This window comes from Pseudorca crassidens, chromosome 15, assembly GCF_039906515.1.
Source record: "Pseudorca crassidens isolate mPseCra1 chromosome 15, mPseCra1.hap1, whole genome shotgun sequence".
In the NCBI taxonomy this organism is placed as follows: domain Eukaryota; kingdom Metazoa; phylum Chordata; class Mammalia; order Artiodactyla; family Delphinidae; genus Pseudorca; species Pseudorca crassidens.
The window spans coordinates 37,305,884-37,332,653 of NC_090310.1; the positions used below are offsets into that span (position 1 = coordinate 37,305,884).

The 26,770-nt window shown below is 52.0% G+C and overlaps 1 protein-coding gene, 1 long non-coding RNA gene and 1 other non-coding gene across 20 annotated transcripts; 2 read left to right on the forward strand and 1 right to left on the reverse strand.

Annotated features, from left to right (window-relative positions):
* Positions 1–110: 110 nt before the first annotated feature.
* LOC137207300 (uncharacterized) lies at positions 111–26,403 on the forward strand. 7 transcript variants are annotated; one of them, XR_010935025.1, is made up of 4 exons: positions 111–332; positions 561–6,287; positions 17,913–18,181; positions 18,897–26,403. It is a non-coding gene; the product is annotated as an uncharacterized lncRNA (long non-coding RNA). The 7 variants fall into 7 exon arrangements; XR_010935023.1 differs by having other exon boundaries at positions 17,913–18,088; positions 18,638–26,403; XR_010935024.1 differs by having other exon boundaries at positions 17,913–18,088.
* LOC137208231 (small nucleolar RNA SNORD60) lies at positions 373–455 on the forward strand. Its single transcript, XR_010935551.1, has one exon. It is a non-coding gene; the product is annotated as a small nucleolar RNA SNORD60 (small nucleolar RNA).
* On the reverse strand, positions 8,680–14,844 carry RAB26 (RAB26, member RAS oncogene family). 12 transcript variants are annotated; one of them, XM_067706995.1, is made up of 9 exons: positions 14,499–14,844; positions 13,311–13,421; positions 10,849–10,890; positions 10,690–10,756; positions 10,453–10,532; positions 9,985–10,050; positions 9,828–9,884; positions 9,663–9,739; positions 9,096–9,312 (listed from the first exon to the last, which is right to left on the reverse strand). In XM_067706995.1, exons 1-9 carry the CDS (start codon positions 14,691–14,693, stop codon positions 9,237–9,239), a joined length of 771 nt encoding a protein of 256 aa, XP_067563096.1. In that variant the 5' UTR covers positions 14,694–14,844; the 3' UTR covers positions 9,096–9,236. The 12 variants fall into 12 exon arrangements, with proteins under 12 accessions (XP_067563089.1, XP_067563088.1, XP_067563091.1 ...); XM_067706994.1 differs by having other exon boundaries at positions 9,169–9,561; positions 10,453–10,505; XM_067706993.1 differs by having other exon boundaries at positions 9,169–9,561.
* Positions 26,404–26,770: the final 367 nt, after the last annotated feature.

The window sequence follows — 26,770 nt, forward strand, 5'->3', positions numbered from 1 at the left end:
AAGGAGCGTATCAGCGGTGAAGAGGGAAGATACTTCCGCTGGGATTGCCCAATCGCAGAGGTGGAGCAGTTTCTATAAAAGCTTGAGCCCCAGGCTTCTGCGTTCTTTCCGAATCAAGTACGAGGTCGTAAGGTTTGTTTTTCGTTTTTCCGTACGTCACGGTCAAGGGAGGAACCGGGCCCAGAGCGGGTTGGGGAAGTGGCCCAAACCTGCCAACCTAGACCCCGGGTCCAGCCTCCGCCTGAAACCCATCTTGGTCCTCAGTATTCTACACGTTTCTGCCCCCAGTCCCGTCGGGAAGTCGCAATCTCCAGATCTGTTTCCCTGTATAGGTAAGGCTGGGCTGGGCCTGGTTTCCCAAATTCAGTTCCGAGCCTGTGATGAATTGCTTTAATTTCTGACACCTCGCATGAAAACTGCACGCGCAGTCTGATTATTTTGCAAGACTGAGGCTTTAGGGTGCGCCTTCTTGATGGAAGGGCCTGGGGGGTGAAAACGGGTCTTGCCGGAAATGGCAGGATTGGGCATCTGTCTGCATTTGGGCGGTTTCTGACTTTCAGGACTGTCGGTGATCCGGCTGGAGACCTTGAGGTAAATCAGCATCGGTCTAGGGGCCTTGGTCCCCTGACTCGGATCCCTGGATTCAAGGTAGATCATGGGCCTTGCCCAGCTGCGCGTGGAGACCTCTGGCTTCTCCCTCTCTCTGCCTTTCTTCTTTTCTAAGGCTTCCCTCTTTGGCGGGAAGCTGGGATTTTGCACCATTTGGGGAAAGGATTTCTTGAACCTCATTCCTAAACTGCTCCCGCAACATTGCGAAATCCAGTGCTATGTCGGGTAGAATTCACAGGACTCTTCAGGTTTTATTTTTGTTACCAAGAAAGCAGGGTGAATGACTTTGGACTCTTCTGTTGCTTAGTCTCCTATCTCGCCATCTACCGACACTCCTTTGCCCTCGTGCCACCTTCCAGTGTGCCCAACTCCAGTAATCCCACTCTGTGCAGCTCCTGTAATCACGAGACGTGGGGAATCAGAGAACCCTCCCGTTTTTCTAGACAGTCTTCTCTTAGCTACATTCCAACTCTTAAGGGGGAAACAGAGCCTTTTCTACTCTACAAGTACCTGTACTTCTCCGGATTCCCTTGGCCAATCCCAAATCCTTCTTCCCTATGCTCTTCTGTACCCAACGATACCCCAGGTTGAAAGTGCTGGTCCTGCTGGAGTAAGCCATAGTGGAACTTCCTATCGCCCAGGACCAGGGAAAATACGCCCACTTAGGGAAGTGGCATATGGCAAAGGCACAATCAAGAGTACATGCGCCCTTCTTCTTAACCGATTTAGCCCAATGCAAACAAAGACTGGGCCAATTTTCTGAAGACCCTAGTAGGTTCACGGGGGATTTCAGGCCCTAACCCTGGCCCTTGATTTAACTTGGAAGGACGTCCAAATGATCTTACCTACCTGCTGTACCCATGAGGAGAAGCAGAGGATATGGGCAGCAGCACAGGTGTACGCCGACCAGTTTGCCAGGGACCAGCCCAACATTTATGTCCCAAATCATAAGCCCATTTGGGATTATAATTGCCTGGGGGGGGGAAGGCCAGGAATCACGAGGTCCAGTGCCTATTAGAAGGAACGAGAAAGTGCATTTGGAAGCCAGTCAATTATGAAAAGGTCAAGGAAGTGACCCAAGAGGAAGAAGAAAGCCCTGTTCTCTTTCAGGGACAGCTTGTGGAGGCTTTTTAGAAAATTTGCTAACAGATCTCTCTGCTCCCAGGGTTCAGTCCCTGCTGCCCCTGATATTATGCAAAAACTCCAAAAGTTAGTTAGGCCCACAAACTCCTAGAGGTGGCCTTTGGAATATTTTATAATGGAGATCAAACTGAGGAAGAGGATAGAACTCAACATGGAAAAAGGCACGCCGAGGCTCACGCTAAACTGATAGCTGTTGCTGTCAGCCGTGCCTTGCAACCTCAGGGCAACCCAAAGGGGGCAAGAAGGTTCAACCATCAGTCCGGAGGCAAGACCAAGGGGGGATGCTTTAAATGCAAGTCACCTGACCATTGGGCCCATGAGTACCAGAAGAAGCTCCCGGGCCTTGCCCAGTCTGCAAACAGACCAGTCATTGGAGATGGGACTGCCCTTGGTCCCCAAGGGGAATGGGGGCTCCTGCTCCTGAGATGGCCATGCTGGATAACTGAAGCAGCCCAGGGATTCTGGCGGTTCCCCCCGTCCCCACAAGATGTCTATCTCCTTTGAGGAGCCCCTGGTGGCAGGTAAGATCAATTTTTTAAATTGATACAGAAGCTACTTGCTCTGCCCTGATTTCTCACGCTGGGCCTCTTTCCTCTAAAAACTGCAGTGACTGGTGTCAATGGAAAGCCTCGTACCCTTCACTTCTCTGGGGCTCTCACTGGCCATTTTGAACATGCCTTTTTAGTTGAGTATCCTACCCCACTACTAGGGAGAGATCTTCTGGGCTCCCTCAAGGCGATACTGTTAGGAGGCCCCGAGCAGAGCAGCCCCTTATCTTAACCCTGGCTAAGGCAGATCAACACAGGAGCAAGGGCTTGTTCCCAGCGATATTCTACAAGCAGTGAACCTTGCAGCGAACTGGACAAAGGAGTCCCTGGGAGGGCTATAAATGCCCAACCTGCAGAAACTAGCCTTAAGCCAGAAGCTGCTTACCCTAACCAGAGACTAGTACCCCATTAGGTTAGGCAAAAAAGGGGTTACAACCCCTCATACATAAATTTTTAAAACATAGCCTCTTGGTTCCCTGTCAGTCTCAATGCAATACTCCTATTTTGTCAGTTAAGCCTAATGGGGGGATATAGGGTGGTGTAAGACCTCAGCAGTAAAAGAGGCAGTGGTTCCTATACTCCCCCTTGTGGCCAATTCTTACAATATATTAGCCCAAGACCTTGTAAATGCTAAATGGTTTACTGTGCTCAACCTCAAGGATGCCTTCTTTTACATCCCAGTTCATCCCTCACAATATTTGTTTGCCTTCGAGTGGACTAACCCCCACTCGGGCCAGATGCAACAATACACCTGGACAACACTACCTACCACGGGTTTGGGGGCAGCTCACAGTGTTTGCCCAGGCCCTGGGAAAGGAACCAAGGGAAATAGGCCTAAAAGGGGCTATGCTACAGCATGCAGATGATATATTAATATGTAGCCCCACCGTGGAGGCTCAAGTGAGAACATCATTGAAGTTCTTAATTTCCTTGAGGGTCCAGGGTTACAGGATCTCCCAGAAAAAGGCACAAATCTCAATGCAACAAGTTAAATACATGGGACACATTATAAACCCTGGAAGTAGACAGCTGTCGCAAGATAGAAAACGAGTATGTTAGGCCTAAGTGCCCCAAAGACGTTTCTTTGTACCTTTTTACAAAGGTAAAAAGGCAGGGTTTTGCTGACTCTTGATCCCAGGGTTTGGGCTAATGTCTAAGTTCCTGTATGAAGCCATTAAAAGCCCAGATACCGAACCATTACTTCGGGCTGAGGAACACAGGAAAAGGCTTTTAATAGTATCAAACAGGTCCTCATTAAAGCTCCTGCTCTGGGTCTCCTCAGTTTTAAAAAGCCATTCATTTTGTAAGAAGTCCTAACCCCCTAAAAGCTCTGGGCGACCTAAAAGAAACTAGAAGTTCCTCGGCCAATAGGCTATTTTTCCACACAACTAGATGGTGTGCCCTGAGGTTGGCCTGGCTGCTTTCGGCCAGCAGCTGCCACCACTTTATCAGTGGAAGAAGCTAACAAGCTTACCTTGGACGGCCACTGGAAGTCCAGACCCCCGCCCCCCAACATCAAGTACAAAGGTTTCTAGAGATCAAAGGCCACCACTGGCTAACTGGAGGCCACTGTACTAAGTACCAGGGTTTACTTGACTCCCCAGAGTTAACCCTCAAAACTCCCAACACTGAGAAAAACGGAACCCTCTTAACACTGTTGGTGGGAATGTAAATTGGTGCAGCCACTATGGAAAACAGTATGGAGGTTCCTAAAACTACAGTTGCCATAGGATCCTACAATCCCACTCCTGGACATATACCCAGACAAAACTATAATTTGAAAAGATACATGCACCCCAGTGTTCACTGCAGCACTATTTGCAACAGCCAAGACGTGGAAACAACCTAAATGTCCAGTAGAGTAGTGGATAAAGATGTAGATATATACAATGGAATACTACTCAGCCATTAAAAAGAATGAAATAATGCCATTTGCAGCAACATGGATGGACCTAGAAATACTAAGCGGAGTAAGTTAGACATACCATATGATGTATTTGTGGAATCCAAACTACACAAAGGAACATCTGTGAAAAACAGGCTCAGAGAAAAGACTTGTGGTGGCTTGGGGGAGGGAAGGACTAGGAGTTTGGGGTTAGATGCAAACTAATATATAGAATAGATAAACAGGGTACTGTATAGCACAAGAAACGGTATTCAGTATCTTGTAATAAACCATAACGGAAAAGATGGAAAAGTATATACATATAAGTGAATCACTTCGCTGTACACCAGAAACTAACAACATTGTAAATCAACTCTACGTCAATAAAATTAACTTGCTACACCCTCAACCCAACTACACTGATGCCTGCTGAAATCCCAAAGGTAATACATTCCTACCTTGACCACGTTTATCCCTATAGGCCTGATATGACAGATCAAGACATTGACAATCCTGAGGAAGAATGGTTTACTGATGGCAGTTCATTAAGGACGGGCTCAGGAGGGTAGAGCATCATAGAGGTGAAAACTTTTGCTGCCCATGGCAGCCCAGAAGGCCGAACTCTAACCCAAACCTTAATCCTAGGGGAAGGAAAAATTGTAAGCATACTCTAAATAAGCCTACCTCGTTCTACGTGCCAATGGAGCTATATGGAAAGAGGACTTGAATGCAAAATATTCCCCTGTAAAGTATGGGGCTGAGATCTCACAGAGGCAGCTCAAAAACCAAGCAAATCAAGTAACAGTCATTCACTGCCATGGACACCAAAAGGGAATCTCCCAAATTATCAAAGGGAACAATAGGGCAGATGGAGAAGCAGAGAAAGTCCTGATACAACAAATGACAATCCCATCCCTTACCCCTTACAACATGCCCAGGTACTACTGAGGAAACCTGGGCGCAAGAAAAAGGGTGAACTAAGGGAACAGAAGGCTGGTGATGCATCAAAAATTGCTTTTTCTGACGAATGGAAAATCAAAGGGCTACGTGATTTTTCTCCATCTGGGGAAGGATACTGTGTACAGTGGTTTTCTGGCTTTTCACGAGAAAATGACTCCCAGATGTTAAAGGGTTACTTGAGCCTGTGCCCTGTGCCACCCATAAATAAGGAGGGCATCTCAAACCCCGCCCCCCTTTTGTTAGCCCAGTCCAGCAACGTGGGCCTTAGCCAGGAGAGGACTGCCAAATGGATTTCACTCAGATGGCCTCTTTCCAGGGCTTCAAATATTAGTCTTTGTGGCTAGTTTTACTGGATGGGTGGAGGCCTTTCCCACTAGGAGAGAAAAGGCAACTGAAGTGGCTAGAGCACTTCTGAAGGAAATTATCCCTAGGTTTGGGTTGCCCTGACACCTCCAGATTGACAGTGGACCCTCAATTCATAGCAAAGGTTACCCAAAAGACCCTAGGAAATAGATACTACCTTTATTTGTCCTGCAGACCTCAGTCCTCAGGAAAGGTGGAACAGACCAGTCATACCCTAAAGAAAACCTTGGGTAAGCTCTTAGCAGGAAATATCAGAACCTGGTAATAGCAGGTGGTGCCACCTGCTGCCAGCGGGGCAGCCCCTAAAATAACTAGGTTGAGCCCCTTTGAAATGACATGGTAGGCTATTCCTCACCCTGGACATGGTAACCAGCTGAGAAAGCTAGGCACACCTTAAATACATTATTAACCTGGGCCAGGTCGGAAGGGGGCTATTCAAGAATGGAAACAGTTCAGCTCTCCCCAGGTAACAGCCCCAGTTACTCCAGTGTAAACCCTGGGTACTGGGTGCTCTTAAAGACCTGGAAAAATGAGTCCCCTGGTGACCAGCTACTCCCAAAGCAAAACAGTCTTTTATCAAGTTTTGGTAAGCACCCCTACAATGGTTAAACTTAATGGAGTCACTAGTTGGGTTCATCTACCCAGAATTAAACCTGTTTCCACTGATCTGTTACAGGAACCTGAAGACCCACATCCCAGCTATTCCTGTGAACCTGCTTAAGACCTCAAATACCTCTTCAAGAAGGTGATCCCCAAGCCAGTGACAACTGCATTGATAAGTAAACTCTCACTTTGACATTAATTTATTTCGGGCTCTCTGGGTAACAAAAGCAAGATAAGTGACGGTAGGCTGGGAGCCCGTATTTGTTACTGGGCTCTTGTTTACTGCAGGATTTCTTTCAACACTACTTGCATTCCGGTTGCTTCCTAAATTAGAACTCTGATGTCATTATGAAGTTATTAGTCACCCCAACTTTTCTCCCCCTCCTTTGGGGATTCATGTCAGGGGAGTGAGGATCCAACGCAATAGTAAATCTCAAGAATTATTGTTCAGGGAGAGAATCTGTCTCAGTGCTGGGTTCTAACATCCCAATCCTCAAAGCGACGCCTATAAGCTTAAAGAACTAAGCTACACATCCAGTAATGATGACCTTGAACTTACTCTGGCTGAAGGTCCTGCAACCCCTGCTCCCCTCAGTCCACATCCAGCCCTTAGCACAGCTTCCATGCCTGGACCTGACCCCTCTCGTTAGTGCATCCAGCACACAAAGCTCCCCCCATCAAAGCATATTTGTCTTCTACTCTGTCATGAAGGTAACTCATCTTGCTGCCCATGCCAGAAGCCTGGACTAAATTCTGCAATGCACCAGCAGTTGACATCACCGCCATTACCCCTAATTTTAATTGCAAAGATCAAACAGTTAACGCCACCCATTGGTTCCTCCAAGATCAGCTGGCTGGTGGGATGTGTCTCCTGGACAGGCCTGGCGCCAAGCGTCTAACACATATCTTCCCTGCGTGTAGTACATGTTTTTTGCCTCTCCCAAAGCCTTCGAAAAGACTCATACACCCTTATTCAGTGGTGGGATCCTTTCTTCCAACTGTACTGGAACCCCCCCCTTGGGCAGACTCTACTGAAGTGGTTTAATTCCACAACAGTATGTCAGGCATGTGCCCCTCCCAGACATCTATTCCTTTGTGGTCCAGGTGCAAACTGACTGTCCTCTTCAAAAAACCCCAATTCCTCTTTCCCTTTCCTGGGATTAGCTGTGGCCTTTCCTTGTATAGACAGTGCTCTGTTTACAGGACAATGTAACACTAGGCCAACTGAGTAACCAAACAAACCCAGGTATTGCCATCTATAACATCACCCACCTCTGGGGCAAAAGGGCAATTGGTCTCCTTTCGGCAGAAAATGGAGCTGCCATTGGTTTGGTGGCCCCTTGGGGAAGCTTTGTTTATCGTGAAGTGGTCCTCCACAATCTTTCAGATGCCCTGTCCTGAGTGAATCCACAGGGAATGCACTCACCAGACTCTCATTGTCTCTAAGTTCCTTGGCTAGTAAAGTGATGGCTAATAGACTGGCCTTAGACTTCCTCCTAGCCAAACAAGGAGGAGTATGTGCAGTTATCAAGACATGTTGCACCTACCTCAATAACTCTGGGCTAGTAGAAGAGGACGTCAAGAAAATGTGACCACGCCAAATGGCTTCATTCCTTCAGACAGGGTAACCCAAGCGCTGACCTAGACTGCAATTAAGGAGATGTTACCAAGTGAGACCTGGTTCTTGCCCCTTGCTTGGACCTCTAGTTGCCATAATCCTTTTACTGAACTTTGGCCCCTGCCTTTTTAATCTGCTTGTTAAGTTTGCTTCCAGGTTGCAACAGTTCCACATCAAGATGATGGTGATGTAGGGATTCCAGCCATTCCCTGAATAGATCATACTGGAATAGCAGAAGTCACCCTGGGGCCCCTGGACAAAACAGGGCAAGAGTTCCGTGGCCCCAATTAGGTAGGGTCCATGAGCCCAGTGCCAGCCTGAAGAAGCTACAGAAGACAGACCTCCGCCCCTCATCCTCCCAATAAAGAGTTCTTGGGGTCCTCGTCACTTGGGAGATTTGAGGTAAGAGATAGGTGGCTGAGCAGCTGCAACCATTTCTCCTGCTGACACTTCAAGATAAGGTAGTAGCAGGAGCTTCAGGCCCTGACTGGGTGGAAGACAAAAGTAACTGCAGTTTCCTCATTCTTGTGGGTCAAGGGGATTTTCCAGCCCAACACATCTGTTTCACAGTCTTGGTCTCTTCTGGATTCTTGGTCTCGTTGGATTCTGTTCTCAAAGACATCTGTAAGTCTCTGAAGTGCTTAGCAATAAAGCAAAGGTGGTGAGTTGATTGGAGCACACGTGTCTTTATTTTCATGCCTGTTTGCACCCCAGAGGACTCCATGGGATGACTGGGTCATCTCTGGGCAGTCTCGGTTAGGGGCAGAGCATGAAAATGGAAGTTCGCGCCAGTGACTTTCCACCTATTTGGACAGCCTTCTCTGTTTTTACCTGTAAGGATAGGTTTTCTTTTGTGCCTTTGCCTTGGGGTGGGTGGTGAACTCTTAATTCCTGTAATTCCTCACTAACAGTCCCTGAGCATTGCTTTTTTTCAATGGACAAGGTAGGCATTCCAGAAAACACAACTTTATTCACTAGGACTGGAAACAAAAATTCTCAATCAAAACATTTCAAGATTTTAGTACAAGGTGGAGTGCCCTACCCACCCCCCTGGCTTGACCTTGCCAAGCCCAGGCCCTGTATCAGCCTGCTGAGTTGGTGCCCTAGTCAGCAGGCGAGGGCTGGCAGTCCTGGTTTGCCTGACATTTCTGTGGCTTCCCACATGCTATTCACTGCATTACAAAGCCACAGCCTTGGCATCCTCCAGGGTAACATGAAAGACCCTGTTGATGTTTGAACCAGGGCCTCCTGGTGGGTGGGCTGGTAGCAGGCAGCTCTGGTCCTTGATATGATTTGTGGTGAAGCCCTCTGCCCCAGGTGTGGGCAGGAATCCTGCCTGGGCAGGATGTGCAGCTGCAGACATGGCTTTCTAGGTGTTCAGGCACTGTACACGGGGCACGGGCACCGTGGTCCGGAGGACCAGGTGCCTGGCAGTCTATACGTTGTTGGGTAGCCCTCCTGTGAAGAAGTTGGTTGCTCTTCTGTGAAGGCCTTGGGGGCACAGCCCTCAGCAGCAGGTGAAGGAGGGCTGCGGACCCTCTGGCTTCCTGAAGCCTGTTTGTTGGGGCTGAGGCTCTGGATGGCTGCCCAGACGAGGGAAGGGCAAGGCTCAGCCTGGGATTCCTAGAAACAGACACCCTGGGACTGGCTGCTGGGTGGTGAAGTCAGGGGTGTGTAGACTCTATCCAGTCTTCCAGGAGAACACCCTGGTGGCCATCCCCAGCCAGGTTCAGGGTTTGCAGCAGGAGGCCCCCCGGCCCTCCCTCTTGATATAGTCGTGCAGCTGAAAGCGAGGCTCACTGGGAGCTTTCATGCAGCGCTGCTTCAACTCCCTGTGGGGCAGGGATGACCATGGAATAGGGTGGCCAGTACCCCCAACAAGGGGATTCAGACGCTGGGTCTGGGGGTCTTCCTGATAACTGCCAGGACTTACTTTGCTATGGCCATGAAAGCCAAGTCCACATTGAGGCCCATCTTGGCGCTGGTCTCCATGAACGGCAGCCCGTACTCCTGCAAACAGCCGTTGGCAACCTGGTGGGGACAGCTCAGGCCCTGCAGCCCCAGGGGCACTCTGGCTGCCCACCCAACCGCAGCTCACCTTGGCCAGCTTCTCCCCATCCTCCCTTTTCACCACACGCTCCTGGGCAGAGTCCACCTGGCACAGCAGTCTTGGTGAGAGTTAGCCCCAGCTCACTCCCCTACCTCCCTCCACCCTCTGTAGAGCCAGGGTAGATGAGACAGGCTGGGGTGCCCACCTTGTTCCCCAGCAGCATAAGTACCACGTCATGCTGGGCGTACTCCTGGATCTCTGTCAGCCAGGCCTGTGGGGGGAGAGCTGAGGACAGGCTGGAGGCTGGAGCTCCTGGCACCCCTTGCCCCCCTCCAGGACACACCCCACAGAGTGCCTGTCAGTGTCTGGCTAACAGGAGGGCCCCTGAACTAGTGCTCCCCATGTGCTGTGCAGGGGCGATCCAACAGGTACCTTATCTAAGGAGTTGGGCTGGTGGACTAGAAGGTCACCCCAGCCCCCTTCAGCTCATTCTCAACCTGAACCACTGTACTTAGGCCATTAGGAGCCCAGAGGGGCAGTCTTTTCCTCTCCACACTGTCAGTAGGGACCTCAACTCTCTGGGATCCTGATGCCATCTGTGCCTGAGGGAGGCTGGGGATGGGGTCAGGCCCCATCTCGGCCTGTCTCCACCACCAGGAAGGAAGCCACTGACCTGGATGCTGTTGAAGGAGGCCTTGTTGGTGACGTCATAGAGCAGCAGCAGTGCTGGGGGCAGAGGGCCAGTGAGGACACCTGCAGAGCCCACAGCGGCTCCCCATCACCCTCACCCTCATGCATCGCACCCTTCACACTTCTGCCCACTCACACCCAGGGTGCTCTACTCCAAGCAGAAGCCTCGGGAGTGTGGCCCCGACTCCCTGGAGCTAGGGTACGGTGCCCATGAGCTCACCATGAGCGTCTCGGTAGTAGGCATGGGTGACACTGCGGAACCTTTCCTGGCCAGCCGTGTCCCAGATCTGCAGCAAGGGCATAGTGTAGCTGTCAGGGCTGCCCAGTCCTTCCCAGGTGCCCCCTGCCCTCAATTCCCCCTCCCCCAGTCACCTCTCACCTGCAGCTTCACCTTCATGCCATCCACATCCAGAACTTTGTTCTGAAACACAACCAGCCAGCTCCAAGGAGGGCCCAGGGCCGAGTGCACCATCTTAGGCAGCAGCTAGACCGGTGCCACCCTCCGGTGGGGGATGGGGGGGAAGGGGGTGGATAGGGTGGGGGAGGCAGGCGGTGCCAGGCCAGGACTGAGCCTGGGACTGAGGGGACCCCGGTGTGTCCCTAATTCATTATCCCTGGCCCCAGCTGGCTCTGCCTCCAGGGCCCACCTGGTTCTTGACTACCTCACTGCCCTCTACCTACAGGTAACGCTTCCCCTTGAATCCAAGTCCTGGTGTCCACCCAGCCCTCCCCCATACCTCCTACATCTCCTGCTGCTGAGCCCCTCCTGGTGACCTGTGCACAGAGGGTGTTCAGGCCGCCCCTGCTTAGCTGGCTGTCCTGATGGACTGGAAGGTTGCCGCCCTCCATGGCCAGCTGTGTCCATTCTGGGCCGGGTGGTTCTTCCTCTGCCCCTCCTGGAGGCCTGACACACAGCCCCACCAGCTCCCCTGCCCTGCAGGGCCCCCGGTCGCCACCCACCCCAGTCACTCACTGAGTCCTGCACCCAGCCCCTCCCCTCTCCTTTACCGCAGCTGCCCTCCTCTGCCTGGTGCCCAGCCCCGGTGGGTGGCTTCCCTGAGCCTACTTGCTGGTTCAGCTTCGCACTGCACGCCTGCCCCCTGCACTCTGCTCCTACGTCTCAAGGCCCTGCTCCAGCCCCCTCTCCCAGGCCACCAGCACTTCTCACAGCTCTGCACACACTGCTCCTTTTGCTTAGAGCCACTTGCACGACTTAATTTGAAGTCGTGTGACCCCAGGCTCATTACTAACACTGTGCCTCAGTTTCCCCATCCACAAATGGGGGTAGCCAGGGTGCTCATCACTTGGCTGCCCCGATTACTTTATGAGCTACTGTATGCAAAGCACTGAGAAACGAGTCTGGCCTGGTAGGAGCTAAAGTGTTTGTTGTAATTTGAAAGCCTCTCTTCCTGCTCCGACGGCAGCTGCCTGAGGATAGGGCCCCATGCAGAGCCCAGAACTTGGCCTGGTACACAGTGGGTGCTCATTATGTGCTTGCTTGCTGGCTGATGATGCTCCCTAGCCAGGCCCTCCCAGTTCAGGACTAGGGCAGGGAGTGGCTCAACCCCGGTTCCTATCTGCTGGGGTGGGGACTGGAGCTGCTAACCACCAGCTGAGGCCCCAGGCAGCGGAAACAGCACCACCTCCCTCTTCACCCAGCGCCTGCTGTCAGGGTGCTTCTGGGTCTCCAGGGAACTGGGTGCAGCCATCTGTCCCGCTGCAGGGAGGCTGGGGAGGACATCCCGCCTTCCCTGGCACCCTGAACAGGGGTGTGAACCACACAGCCTCACCACCTGCCCCAGAGCCAAGAGGGAGGTGAGAAGGGGGGAGGTGAGGCCAGAACAGGCAGAGGACTGGGCCTAAACCTCCCCCTTCTGTCACCTCAACCCTTACTTCATCCCAGAGGACCTGAGGGGCTCTGCCCCCAAAGATAGGGTAGAGAATGGCTCCCCAGACTGGACGGAGCCTCCCATTCCCAGTCCCCAGAAGGAGCCTCCCTGCCAGCCTTCTGCTGACTGGGTCTAATGAAAGGGTGAGAAAAATGCAAATTTGGGATTTGCTGAGAACACATCACCTCAGCACGTGGAATTTAGACTGATGCCTGAGCTCTGCATGCCTAAGGCTGTGGCCCCCATCATTCCCCTGTGACCCCACAGGCTGCTTGGGGTGCTGGAGGGCACTTGGGGAGCCAAGAGTCGAGGGACATACCCCAGAAGGACCCCAGGACATAGCCCTCTAGCAGGGGGTGAGGTGGTGAGGGCGCTCCGCCAGGGAAAGCATCCAGGTGGGAGCATTTCCCATAAGCCTCCTCACCCAAGGGCAGGGACTTCTCCCTGGTTCTGAGACTGGGTGTGTGCTTCAATGCCTCAGCCATCTGTCTGGTATGGCCTGGGCAGGCCACCTGGCACTTCAGGGCCCCTCTGTACAGTGGGGCAGCGATGCTGGCCTCCTGAGTGGACACGGGTCTTGAGTTCCCATGGGGACACCAGCATCCACCGCCCCCAGTGCACAAGATACAGCCCCCAGGGTCGTGCCAGCCCCAGGCACAGGGGTACCATCTCTGCTTCGATTGTATACAGCCACCACCTCTCTCCAGGACCTTGAGATGTCGGGAGGCAGGCAGCTTGGTGGTTAAGGCATCTCACCTCAACCACCTTGACCGTGGGAGCCAGGTGGTCCAGCCAGGAGCTCCACCTCATGAGCCTGTCGGTGCCACAGGGATAATGGAGAACCGGAGAACCAGCTGCCCAGGGGTGTTTCGAGCAGCTATTAGCTGGTGTTGGGGGCCCAGGGCATCGGCTGGGCCCAGTCAGTGCTCGGGACATCAGCCTCCACTCTTACCCTGAAGTCGATGCCCACAGTGGAGATGAAGGTCCCTGCCAGGAAAGCACCATCCTTAAAGCGCACGAGTAAACAGGTCTTCCCCACGCCCGAGTCTCCCACCAGCATGACCTGGGGCACAAAGAAAGAGCAGAGGGGACCTGGGTGCTGGCCCACCCGGAGGGGTGTCTGGTCTTCTCTGAGCTGGCCTGGTCAGATGGGCTGTGGGTGAGGGTCAGGAGTGGAGGGAGGTATCCTAAGTCTGCAGGTTCAGCAGGGCCTGGGGGAGACACAGAGCCTGGACTTCCATCTTCCACCTCTAGAAGGTTCTGTCCCCTCTCCTGAACATTGGCCTGTCTCCATCAGTGGGGAGTGGGAGTAGCTGCCTTCATCCAGGGGCTGCTACCTGGACACCATGCTTGGTCTGGAAGGGGAGCATTTGGGGCTTAGTGGGGAGCAGAACCTGAGGGTTGACCGCTGGGAGGCCTGGGTGGGGGGCCTCTGTGCCAGGGGGCTTCTTCCAATCCCAGCAAGGCTCTAGAGGAATTTGCCAAGTGAAGGTCAGATTTTGACATGAGGAGAGGCTCAGACCACGTCTGTGGACAGGGAGGGGCAGTCAGGCCTCCCTCTCCTCCCCTCCCCCAGCCTGTTGCCAAAGGCTCCAAAACCCAAAGATGGGCCTGCCACCCCCGCCCCCACAATTCACAAGCTTCTGCCTTGGCCTGAAGGAGGCCCCAGCATTCCCCACCAAACTGGCAAACCTCTTCTTAGTCTCGCCTCCTAAAGAGAAGCGATCAAAAGACCCTGGGGGTGAGAGAAGGCAGCATGTGGGAAATGATGGGCGTGGGTGGGGGCAGAAGCATAAGGGAACAGGGAGAGGACACCTGCCAGGCTCTTACTTCCGCAGGACCCCTTGTCCGGCCATGCCAGCTAGGTGGGGAGGGGGAGGGGGCAGGCCCTGTCATATATTGGGTATCCCAAACCCGGGTTTGACAGCTGTGTGTGTGTGTGTGTGTGTGTGTGTGTGTGTGTGTGTGTGTGTGTGATGCACCGCGCCAGCCATGCCAACTGCAGCTGCGGGGTGCCGCTCGAGCCAGCTCCTCGCCAAAGGTCTGCAGGGCCCTGCACCCTTTCCCCGGACCCTCCCCACTCGGCTCCGACCGGACGCCACCTGCTGCGCTCGCATGGGGCTGGGGGTGCCCGGCTCACCTTGAAGGCGACGTCGTAGAAGTCGCCGCCGCCGCCAAGCGAAGACCGGCCGGGCTGCGGGGGCCTGTTGGGAGGTGCCTCGGGGCCAGGGCGCGCAGTCCCGGGGCGCACGGGCTGGGACCCGTGGGTGGCGGGCAGTGCGGAGGTAGCGGGCGCCCTACCCCCCTTGCTCTTGGGGGTCTTTTTCCTGGACATGGCAGGCGGGCTGGCGGGCGCTCAGTACGCTCCCGCTGCAGCCGCCGCGCCCCGGGACACCCTGCTCCCCGCGCCCTCGGAGCCAGACCCAGACCCTAAGCCGAAACTGTCCCGCGGCGTCTGCAACTACCTCCCCGGCGCCCAGCTCCGCGCTGCCCCGCCCCCGCCGCCCCCGCCGCCCCGCAGCCCCGCAGCCACTCAGGCCCGGCCTCCCGCCGCCGCTACCAATGGCCGCTCTCGGGCGGGGCCATGCAAATGAATGGCCTCCCCGGGGGCGGGGTCAGGAGGTCCGGGCCCTGCCCTGGGTGCTCGGGGTCCGAGCGCCTCTGTCCATTGGGGGCAGCTATCTCCCTGCCCTAGAGCCAGCGACGCCCTTCCATATCTGCATCGGGCCTGGGTGCGGGTTGGGGGCGGTGGGTGAGGGAGGGAGTACCCAGCGTCCTGTCGTTCCTCTGCTGGCTGTGCACCACCCCGCCCGGCTCTGCCCCTTGCCCAGTGGCCCCCACTGGACTGCCTCCGGGCCTGGGACAAGGAGAGTGCCGTGAGATGGGGGCACTGAGGCAGTGGACCTGCGTGGGATAGGCACCCTGGGATTCTGTCCCTTCTCCGCCGGAGATGCCACCTAGCCTGCTGCGGCACCGACCCCCTCCCTTCCAGGGCAGGAAGGTCCAGGAAGCTCCAACACTCGGGCCTGGCAAACAAACCCGGGTGCGCCCGCCGCTCGGGGCTCAGCTGACAGCTGGTTATCAGAGACAGGACATAGCGGCCAGGCTGAGCGGCAGGGCTGAGCCGGCAGGGCGCTCTACCCTGCAGCTTCTGCCTGCTGGGCTGAAGCTTCAGGATCCTTGGGGAAAGGGAAGTCACTGTCACAGCCAGAAGCAGGCCCTCTGAGAGTCCCCTCCCCTGGGGTTCTGCCCTCAGGGATCTGGGAGGTGAAAGAGGTGGGAGGCCCCTCTGCCAGGCTGTGGCTGTCTCCTTGGCTTTCCAGTGCTTTCAAGTGCAGATAATCCAAACCCTATGCTGGTCCCTGGCAGACTCCTCTCCAGGACCTGGCACCTGCTCCCCTCCTGGACTTCCTGGGGCTCTGTCCCAGGACTTCCACCCATCCAAGATGCTCTGGGTTTTGAGAGTGAGGCTGAGGTGGTCATGGAATCCTGGGAGTGGTGAGCAGACATGCCCCTCTCCCAGGGCTTGGGGGCAGCAGGTGCAGACGAAGGGCAGCCCTCCTGCTCTGTCCTCCTCCGTCCTGAGACATGACAGCTGTTACTGGGAGCCTGGGCCCTTCAGAGGCCTGAGCCCTCTCAGCTGGCAGTGCCCAGAGTCCAAATAATTATAATGGGCAGAAGCTGTCTCTAGGGCTCAGAGGTCTGGGAAAACACAGATGGAAGGATGCCGCCCAACAAAGCAATTCCTCGAAAGGGCCTGGCAGGGCCCTGCATGGGAGAGGCTTTGGAAAGCTGCCCTTCACCGAGCGCCATCGTGTGCCAGGTGCATGTCATCTTTAGAACTATCCTGTGAGGTGGGTGCTGCTCTGATCCCCAGTGTTCAGATGGGAAACTGAGGCCCAGAGAGGGGAAGGGAGATGTCCAAGGTCACCAGGCAGGAAGTGGCAGAGCCGGGATTTCTACGTGGGAACTCTGGCTCCAGAGAGCATAAACTGTTCCCGGCAGGGTTTGCCCAGAGGTTCCCTGGAGACGGAGACCTATCCCTCAGGGCTCTGTCAGAGCTGGGGACCAACCTGAGGAAGCCCTCTGAGAGTCCCCTGGCGTCCTTTTCTGTCTCGCTCCTCTGGCTCCTCACTTCTTCCAGGCCAGATGCGGTTAGTGAAGCCTGCAGTGGGGGTGTTGGGTTCCCACTGCTGGGGCCCTGGGGACTCCAGGTGTCTCACTCCCAGGAGGCCAACATCAGGGAGGTTGGCCCAGGGTCTCAGGTAGGGGATGCCCACTGGCCCTAGCATCCTAGGCAGTGGGCTCCCTACATCCTCCTGCCAGCTGCTGCCAGAGCATGGCCAGGGCATGGGAACCACAGAGGAGTTTGGGTGCCCTAGGGGTGGGGCGTCCTGAGTTGGGGAGTGGGCTGCTGATAGGGTAACCAGGAAGAGAGAAGGAGGCAGGCATTCCAGAGAGAGTGGGAAGCTAGGAGGGGAGAGAAGCTGAGAGCAGAGGAGAAAGACTTGACCTTGCAACCTTTAAAATTAGGAGAGTATATAAAAATCCAGGTCTCTCATTTCTCTTGAAAAGAGGGAATTCTTGGTCCCTGCCTCGCAGCACCGCTTCTTGCCTTTCTTGCCTTCCTACAGTCCTCCTAATCTTTGATCATTATGTCTCTTGGTTCCTCTATTTGCCATCTGTCTCACTCTCTGGAATGTAAGCTCTCTGGGCACAGGAAACAGCTTGTCTTGCTCACTGTCATATCCCTGGCAGCTGGCTCCAGGCTGCAACAAACAGTTATTAAATTGGTGAAAGAAGTATGAGTTAAAAATGTGGGCCCCACTTCAAGAGGACACATTATTACCAATAAGGATTTAAGGGAGAACATGCCTCAACATACAATGAGAGTAAGACTAGTGTGATGAGTAGTGAGAGCAAGGCTTTGTGGAGGAGGGGCATTTGCACTGGGCTTTGAAGATTGAGCAGGAGTCCAACAGCGGTGGAGATAGAGAAACTTGCCAGGTGGAGAGAGTGAATATGTTCAGGCTCAGAGAGCCTGAGCAGAAGAGGCCAAAGTGTGGTCCAGTGGCTTGGAAGAAATGGGTGCTAATTCAATAGGTAACATAGGAGGGGGCTAGATTGTAAGGTGAATTTGAATGTTTTGCCTAGGAGCTTGGAAATTGTTCAGTGAGAAGTAGGGAGCCATGCATGGTTTCTGAGGAGAGCAATGGAGAGAGGGCACTGCTATAGGAATACAGGGAGTGGCCAGGAGGGGATGGATGGTGCAGCCTGTGGACAGGGAGATGAGTTTGAGGGGACTGCAGTAGCCCATGGGGAAGTAATGGGGATGGAGGAGAACTCCAGGAGAGACAGAATCTGCAGGCCCAGAGGGGAGGCAAGAAAGAGTCAGAGCCCCTGGGGCAGAGACAGAGGGTGCTAAGATGGATTAAAGACGGCAAATTCTTTGCTACTCTTCCCAGTGAGGGGGAGGGTCTATGTCTCCTACCCTGGCAGGAGCTGTGATTACTTCGACCAATGGAAGTGACCCTGTGCCTGTTTCTGGACCCAGACCTTCCAGATTGGCAGCTCTCCCTTCCTGTCTCCTGGAACACTTATTCTTGGAACCCAGCTGCCATACTGTGAGAAAGCCAAGGTGGCCTCATGGAGAAGCCCAGGTGGAGAGGACCCCACTTGCCATCCACGTGAGTGAAGAAGACACCCTGGCAGGTTCCATGCAGAGCCAAGGTGAGCTGTCCCCACTGAGCACTGCGTCCCGGCCACACTGCAGACTCTGAGCATTTGGAAATGTCTGTCACATGGCATAGAGAAGGAGAACAGGTACCCAGCAAGGGGGAGAAAAGGGACCAGTTTGGTGGGAAAGTTCAGGAAGGTAGCTTTGGCGGGATCTGGGGATGCCCAGATTCTCGGGATCTTCTAATCTAGAGAGAAGACCTCCCACAGGCCAGGCCAGGTCCCTGAAGCAGGGTTTGGAGTTGAAGTGAGCCCTGGGGCTGAGGTACAGGTGAGGAGTGAGGTCTGTGTCCCTGGGGAGGGGGATACAGACTTACAAGCCCTCAACCCTTCCGGTATAGGGCTGGCTCTGCTGGACAGGGGAGGGGCTACATGGTTCCATGTCCCAGCAAAGGGATGGAACAACCCCAGGACTCACTTCTGAACCCTTATCCCAGCACCCTCTGCTGGCCCAGATTCCTGGTCCCCTCATGTCCAGGGCCTTCAGCTCCTACACTCTGCCCTCTGACTTGCCCTTCCATGTGTCTGACCCCCTTGTCCTAGAGTGATGTGTGCCATGAGTCCCCAGACACGAGAACCCTCTGGAACCTATGACCTGGGGCAGTCTCTCTCTGGAACCCGATTTTCCAAGCCCTCAAGCTTCACGCTCACATTCCCAGTCACCCACAGGGTGTGGCCCTCAAGCCAGGCAGCCTTAGACAGGAATGAGAGTCCTCCTCGACCTTTGTCCCAGGCTCTGCTTGGAGCCTCCTCCTCTGGGCAAACTTCCCGGGCTTCTCCCACCCCAACTCTTGCTCCGCAGATACGGAAACACGTTTGCTCTCCAGTGGTTCTTGGGGGACTTCACTGCCTCCACGCCAGCCTGTGAGCTTCCAGAGTACAGTGCCCATCGTGCCCACTCCTGCCCTCACCAAGCACGGGAATGAGAGCCACAGGACTGAGCAGGGCAGAGTGAGGCTGGGCTTCAGTGTCCTTTAGCAAAGGGGGAAGGGCAGAGCCCCCAAAACTTGTGCCCTCAGAGCACCTCCCAAGAAGACAGTCCTAAGGAATTCAGCTGTCTGCGATCTGAGGACAAGGGACCCTGGCTGGGAGTGGTGCCAGAAGGCAGAGGCCCCGGCTGGGTCCCTGGCTTGCTGACTGACCCCGGGCGTGTAGCATACACAGTCTGGGCCTGCTCCCCTCTCTGTGAAATGAGGGGGCGGGAGGAACTGATCTCCGAGGTCCCTTCCAGCTCAAACACCTTATGTTCTATGAAATCCTTGTGAACGTTGCTATGGAGACATCAGAGAGGAACTGCAGCAGCACGGAATGTGACTTCCACCAGAGTTACCTGAGGAAGCAGCTCGTGTCAGAGGAGCCCTCCCCGCACCGCCCCAGAGGCCTGGGTGCACAGGGGCCACACTGAGTGTCCTGCTCCCAAGAGGACACACCTACCTGCCCCGCCCTCCCCCATGTGACACTGAGGCCCTGTAGGTAGTAAGGGGTGTGTGTCCATCCCTGCCTGAGTGGAAAAGGACCAATTGGTGGGAGGGCTGGAGCACAGGGCTGTTTCCCTGTAGGTCCGCCCTCTGTCCTTGCTTCCCACAGCTGCTCAGGTACTCACACCTGAATACTCTTGGCGGTCTCAGGACATAAAACGTGCCTGCCGCAGAGTGGTGGATGCAGGGGGAGGCCTCAATCTGATCCATACTCTGCACTGAGGCCCCATGTGGGTGAGACCTCTGGACTCCAGCAGCACAGAACACCGCCAGCTGCCTCGTGGCTCCAGGGTACCACACATGGCCTCATGGCAGGGGAGTCATCGGTGTTGGTGTAAAGGAATAAAATGAACCCTGGTGTAACCATGACAACCACTGAAGTCTGCGCACTTGGAGTACCCCTGGAGTGGGCCAAGTGCTTCACTTGCATTGTCTTTTCTTTTCTCTTAATTATAAAAATAATATATGAGTTTTGCAGGCATGTCAACAACACAAAAGGGAAAGGCAAGAATAAAAGTCTTCATTCCCCCACCAGATCTTGTCCTTCAGGAGTAACCACTATTAGGTTTGGTAATGACTCCTGGGTGAGTTTCCTATTGCTGCTGTGGCACAAACACAGTGGCACAAGACAACTCAAATTTATCATCCTACACTCAGAGGCCAGAAGTGTGAGATGAGTCTAATGGGACTAAAGTCAAGGTGTCAGCAAGGCTGATTCCTTCTGGGGGCTCCAGGGGAGAATCCTTGCCTCTTCAGCTTCTGGTGGCCTCCAGCTTTCCTTGGCTCATGGCCACATCACTGCAATTTCCATTTCCATAGCCACTTGGCCTTCTCTTCTTCTGCCATCAAATCTGCTTATTTATTTATTTTTTTAGCCATGCTGCACGGCTTGTGGGATCTCAGTTCCACGACCAGGGATTGAAGCAGGCCCTTGGCAGTGGAAGTGCAGAGTCCTAACCACTGAACTGCCAGGGAATTCCCAAATCTCCTTATAAGGACATTTGTGACTACATTTATGGCCCACCTGGATAGTCCAGGATCATCCCCCACCTCAAGATCATTAATTTAATCACATCTGCAAGGCCCCTTTTGCCATCGAAGGTAACATTCACAGGTTCTGGGGATTAGGACCTGTATATCTTTGGGGTCCATTATTCAGCTGCAACAGGGCCATTCAAGTTTTCTATTTTGGGACTTTGAAACAAGGGTTCTGTGGCTGAACAGACCTAAAAGTCACTGGACTAAGGATTCCTTTTTCTATCTTTGTCCAAGATTTTTTAGGTATCCAAATTATGTTACTAAACACATTGCATATTTATGCATAAATATGCATAAAGTACATTGAGATATGATCCTTGTTCTCTAAGAGTATAAATAAAATCATAACTATCTGATCTTTCCACATTTGATAGGATTTTTCCATTAAAAGATCTGGACTAGGGCTTTCCTGGTGGCGCAGTGGTTAAGAATCCACCTGCCAGGGACTTCTGTGGTGGTCCAGTGGTTAAGAATCCGCCTGCCAGTTCAGGCAACACAAGTTCCAGGCCTGATCCGGGAAGATCCCACATGCCGCGGAGCAACTAAGACCGTGTGCCACAGCTACTGAGCCTGCGCTCTAGAGCCTGCAAGCTACAACTACTGAGCCTGCGCCCCTAGAACCTGTGCCTCTGCAACAAGAGAAGCCACCTCAATGAGAAGCCCGCACACCGCAACGAAGAGTAGCTCCGACTCCCCACAACTAGAGAAAGCCTGTGCACAGCAATGAAGACCCAATGCAGCCAAAAAAAAAAAAAAAAAACCAACCAAAACAAATACTAAGAATCCGCCTGCCAATGCAGGGGACACGGTTTTGATCCCTGGTTCAGGAAGATCCCACATGCCGCAGAGCAACTAAGCCCATGCACCACAACTACCGAGCCTGTGCTCTAGAGCCTGCGAGCCAGAACTACTTAGCCCGAGAACTACTGAAGCCACACTAAGTCACTAAGCGTGCCTAGAGCTCATGCTCTGCAACAAGAGAAGCCACTGCAATGAGAAGCCCGCGCACAGCCATGAAGAGTAACCGCCGCTCGCTGCAACTAGAGAAAGCCTGCACCCAGCAATGAAGACCCAACACAGCCAAAAATAAATTTAAAAATTGGGCTTCCCTGGTGGCGCAGTGGTTGAGAGTCCGCCTGCTGATGCAGGGGACACGGGTTCGTGCCCCGGTCCTGGAGCGGCTGGGCCCGGGAGCCATGGCCTCTGGGTGTGCGCATCTGGAGCCTGTGCTCCGCGGAGGGAGAGGCCACAACAGTGAGAGGCCCGCGTACCACAAAAAAAAAACCAAAAACAGTTACACATAATTGTCTTGTAACTTTTCACTCTCTATTTCTGCGAATAAACCTTCATTCTCAATCTTAATGCACTATATTTTATTTTCATTTCTCTTTCAGCTACACTTGCCAACAGGTTTTTTTAAAAAAATTAATAGCCTTTATATTAAAAATAGCTCTTGAGGGACTTCCCTGGTGGTGCAGTGGTTAAGAACCGCCTGCCAATGCAGGGGACATGGGTTCGATCCCTGCTCTGGGAAGATCCCACATGCCACGGAGCAACTAAGCCCGTGCACCACAACTACTGAGCCTGCACTCTAGAGCCTGCGAGCCACAACTACTGAGTCAGTGTGCCACAACTACTGAAGCCCACGCGCCTAGAGCCCGTGATCCACAACAAGAGAAGGCTGTGTGCAGCAACGAAGACCCAACACAGCCAAAAATAAATAAATTAATTTTAAAAAACAGCTCTTGATTTTATTAATCAATTCTCTTTCTTTTAAAATAACTAACTTCTGTTCTTAGCTTTCTAATTTCCTTCCTTCTACTTTCTTTTGGTTTATTTTATAGTTGTTTTTCTAGAATGTTGACAGGGATGTTCAACTTATATACTATTTTGATTTTTCATGCTCATCAATTTTAAAAAAGTGAGGGACTTCCGTGGTGGTCCAGTGGCTAAGACTCCACGCTCCCAATGCAGGGGGCCTGTGTTCGATCCCTGGTCAGGGAACTAGATCCCATATGCCACAACTAAAGACCCCGCATGCTGCAACTAAGACCTGGCACAGCCAAATAAATTATTAAATAAATAAATACCAAAAAAAAATTTTTTTTAAGTAATGTTATCAGTTTCTCTCCATGTATCAATATAACTTTGCATCCCAGAGATTTGATAAGATGTATGCTCATTACTAGTCACTTCTAATAATCTGATTTTAATTTTGATTTAAAATTATTAAAGTTAAATTCTAAAAGTTAAAAGATTTAAAAGAGGGTATTTCAATTTCTACAGGGTTAGATTTTTAAAAATCAGCTTTACTGGAGCATAATTTATGTACACTAACATTCACCATTTTTTTTTGCGGTACGCGGGCCTCTCACTGTTGTGGCCTCTCCCGTTGCGGAGCACAGGCTCCGGACGCGCAGGCTCAGCGGCCATGGCTCATGGGCCCAGCCGCTCCACGGCATGTGGGATCTTCCCGCGCCCGGGCACGAACCCGCATCCCCTGCATCGTCAGGCGGACTCTCAACCACTGCACCACCAGGGAAGCCCAACATTCACCATTTTTAACTAAACAATTTGGTGAGATTTGACAAATGTATTTATTTAATCATCACCATACTCATGCCATAAAACATTTTTGTCACCCAAAATTTCTTATGCCCCTTTGCAGTAATTCCCTACCCCAACCCCAGCCCCTGGCTACCACTGATCTGCTTTTTGTCACTGTAAGTGGTTAGATATTTAAGAAACAACTTTATTGAGGTCTAGTTGACATCCAATAACTGCACATTTAAAAAAATATATTTATTTGTTTTTAATTTGGCTGCGCTGGGTCTTAGTTGCGCCATGAGGGATCTTCGTTCCAGCATGCGGACTCTTAGTTGCAGCATACAGACTTCTTAGTTGCGACATGCATGTGGGATCTAGTTCCCTGATCAGGGATCGAACCCGGGCCCCCTGCATTGGGAGTGTGGAGTCTTACCCACTAGACCACCAGGGAAGTCCCAACTGCAGATTTTTAAAGTGTACAATTTGATAAGTTTTGACATAAGTATACACCCATGAAACCATCACTACAATTAAGATAATGACAATATCCATCACTTCCACATTTACCTTTCAATTATCTGAGTCGTCTGGATGTCCAGCCTTGTCTGAAGATTCTCTGCGAATTGCTCTTCAGGCTTCTACTCAGGTGAGCATCCCTGGGTTAGGGTGGGTTTGGGGGAGCCCCAGCTGTGGGCTAGACTTATGATGTGGTGGAGTTAGCAGGTGAAAGGACCCAGAGCACCTCTAGGGGGCAGTGTTTCCTAAGGCCATTTTATTGCCTATTCATTTCCAGATACTTGACAAAATACTGTTACATAAACTAGAACTTGTTAACTGTGCTGTTCAAACTCTCCATATCTTTACTGAATTTTTAAAAAAATTGTCTACTTGATTTGTAAAATTCCAAGGAAGGTGTAAGAAAGCCTCCACAATGATTTTGTGACTTTTCAACAGTTTAGTTGTGTGTGCTGATGTTCTATTTTTTTTTTTTTTTTTTTTGCAGTACGCAGGCCTCTCACTGTTGTGGCCTCTCCCGTTGCGGAGCACAGGCTCCGGACGCGCAGGCTCAGCGGCCATGGCTCACGGTACCAACCACTCCGCGGCATGTGGGATTTTCCCGGACCGGGGCACAAACCCGTGTCCCCTGCATCAGCAGGCGGACTCTCAACCACTGCGCCACCAGGGAAGCTCTGATGTTCTATTTTTTGAGCATTATATGTTCTACACAGATTATACCTTTAATTAGTTTAAAAAAATTGGACTCTTTCCCCATTTACTATCTTTTGCTTTAGGTTCTATTTTTCTAGTATTAATACTGCCACCCCACCCTCTTGTGTCTTTATTTTTCTATTTCTTTACTCTCAGCCTTCTGGGTTATTTGTCTTAGCTGTGTCCCTGTAAACCACATTTACCTGGATTTAGTGTGTCTTCTTATTATGAGAATCCTTGCTCTTTAACAGGGGAATTTAACTCATTTATATTTATAATGATCACCCACATGCTTGGTCTTAGTCTGTGTTCTGATTAATACACTGATCCACTATTTCCTTTTTAAATTCTTTCCTGCTTGGGCTGATCAAGTTTTCTTGGTTCTTTCCCCCCACCTCTAGTTTTCCCCTTTATTTTATGTTAATAGTTATCATTAACTATTAATAAAAATTTTTAAATCTACATTTTATCAAGAATTAAACATCTCTCTCATGTCCCACTCTCTGAATCAGACAAGATCTTTGGCACATTTTATTTCCTCTGACTCACCAGGTGGTTTGCTGAAATAGTCTACAGAATTTGATTTCCAGATAATTAATTTTTTTTTTTTTGGCTGCACTGGTGGCTTCTCTTGTTGCAGAGCACAGGCTCTAGGTGCGTGGGCTTCAGTAGTTGTAGCACACAAGCTCCGTAGTTGCGGCACACAGGCCCTAGAGCATATGAGCTTCAGTAGTTGTGGCAGAGTGCGGGCTCAGTAGTTGTGGTGCAGGGGCTTAGTTGCTCCACGGCATGTGGGATCTTCCTGAACCAGGGATCGAGCCCATGTCCCCTGCATTGGCAGGTGGATTCTTAACCACTGCGCCACCAGGAAAGTCCAAGATAATTAATTTTCTTCTTTAAACATATGTCTTTCCTGGGGACTTCCTTGGTGGTCCAGTGGTTAAGACTGTGTGCTTCCAATGCAGGAGGTGCAGTTTCAATCCCCAGTCAGGGAACTAAGGTACCAGATGCCGTGTGGCAAAAAAAAAAGTATATATATATGTCTGTTCTATTTTAGAAATCCTTTCCAAACAATTGCATTTACTCCACAACCACCTTCAAACCATCATTTAGATAATTAATCTGTTTTGCTCATTTTGCATCACTGTCTCTCTTTTTTTAAAAAAATAAATTTATTTATTTATTTGGCTGTGATATGCGGGATCTTTCATTGCAGCGTGCAGGTGCGTGGGCTTCTGTAGTTGCAGCACACAGGCTCTAGAGTGTGGGGGCTCAGTAGTTGTGGTGCGTGGGCTTAGTTGCCCCACAGCATGTGGGATCTTAGCTCCCTGACCAGGGATCAAACCTGTGTCCCTTGCATGGGAAGGCAGATTCTTAACCACTGGACCACCAGGGAAGCCCCTACATCACTGCCTCTTATGGGTTTACCTTCTCTCATTTTGAGTCCTTGAATCTTAACAGTTTGTCATTGACTGGAACTAAAAGCTTGGGTTTGGAAAGTAATCTCTGTCCTTTCACTTACCTGCTGTGTGACCAGGCAAATTTCTTAACCTCTCTGTGCCTTAGTTACCTCATTTAATAGAGGGAATAATAATAGAATCCACCTCCCAGAGTTGTGAAGAGACAATGGAATAAGGCAATGAATGAATGGGTGTAGAATTGAAGGATGTGGGTTTCCTCCCTCCAATCTCTCAAGAAGTTCTCACCACTAATCCTTTCACTTCCTGTGCACACAGTCTTTTTCTTTCTCTGTGGTCTGCTTCTCCCTCTCTGTTGACACTCTTCCCTTAGCCTGGAAAGTGGTTCAAGTCTCTCCCATGTTAGAAAACTTTCGGGACTTCCCTGGTGGTCCAGTGGCTAAGACTCCACGCTCCCAATGCAGCGGGCTCTGGGTTCAATCCCTGGTCAGGGAACTAGCTCCCACATGCTGCAACTAAGAGTTCGCATGCCACAGCTAAGACCCGGCGCAGCCAAATAAATACATAAATAAAAATATTTTAAAAAATATATTTAAAAAAATAAAAAACTTTTGCCATTTCTCTGTGTCCCTCTCTTGTCCCTTGACTCTTTTCTTTCATGTCTAATCTTCTAGAAACAGTGAAACAAGCCATGTCTACACCCCCTCACTTACTACCAACCTGCTGGCATATGTCTTCCTACCAGCCCCTCCACTCAACGTGCCCTCAGTAAAGGTCACTGGTGAACACCATGCCTTCAGTTTCGTGCAGCAACATGGCAGGGTGGAGGCACAGGTTGACCCTGAGGAGTGCTGTCCAGTAGGGGTATTGACAAACTGGGGGACAAATGTTTGGTTTGCAGTAGATAGCTCAAAAATGTGTCCCCTGAATGGCTGTGTGATGTGAATGAGCATGAGATGGGGGCTGGGGAGGCTTCCTGGAGGAGG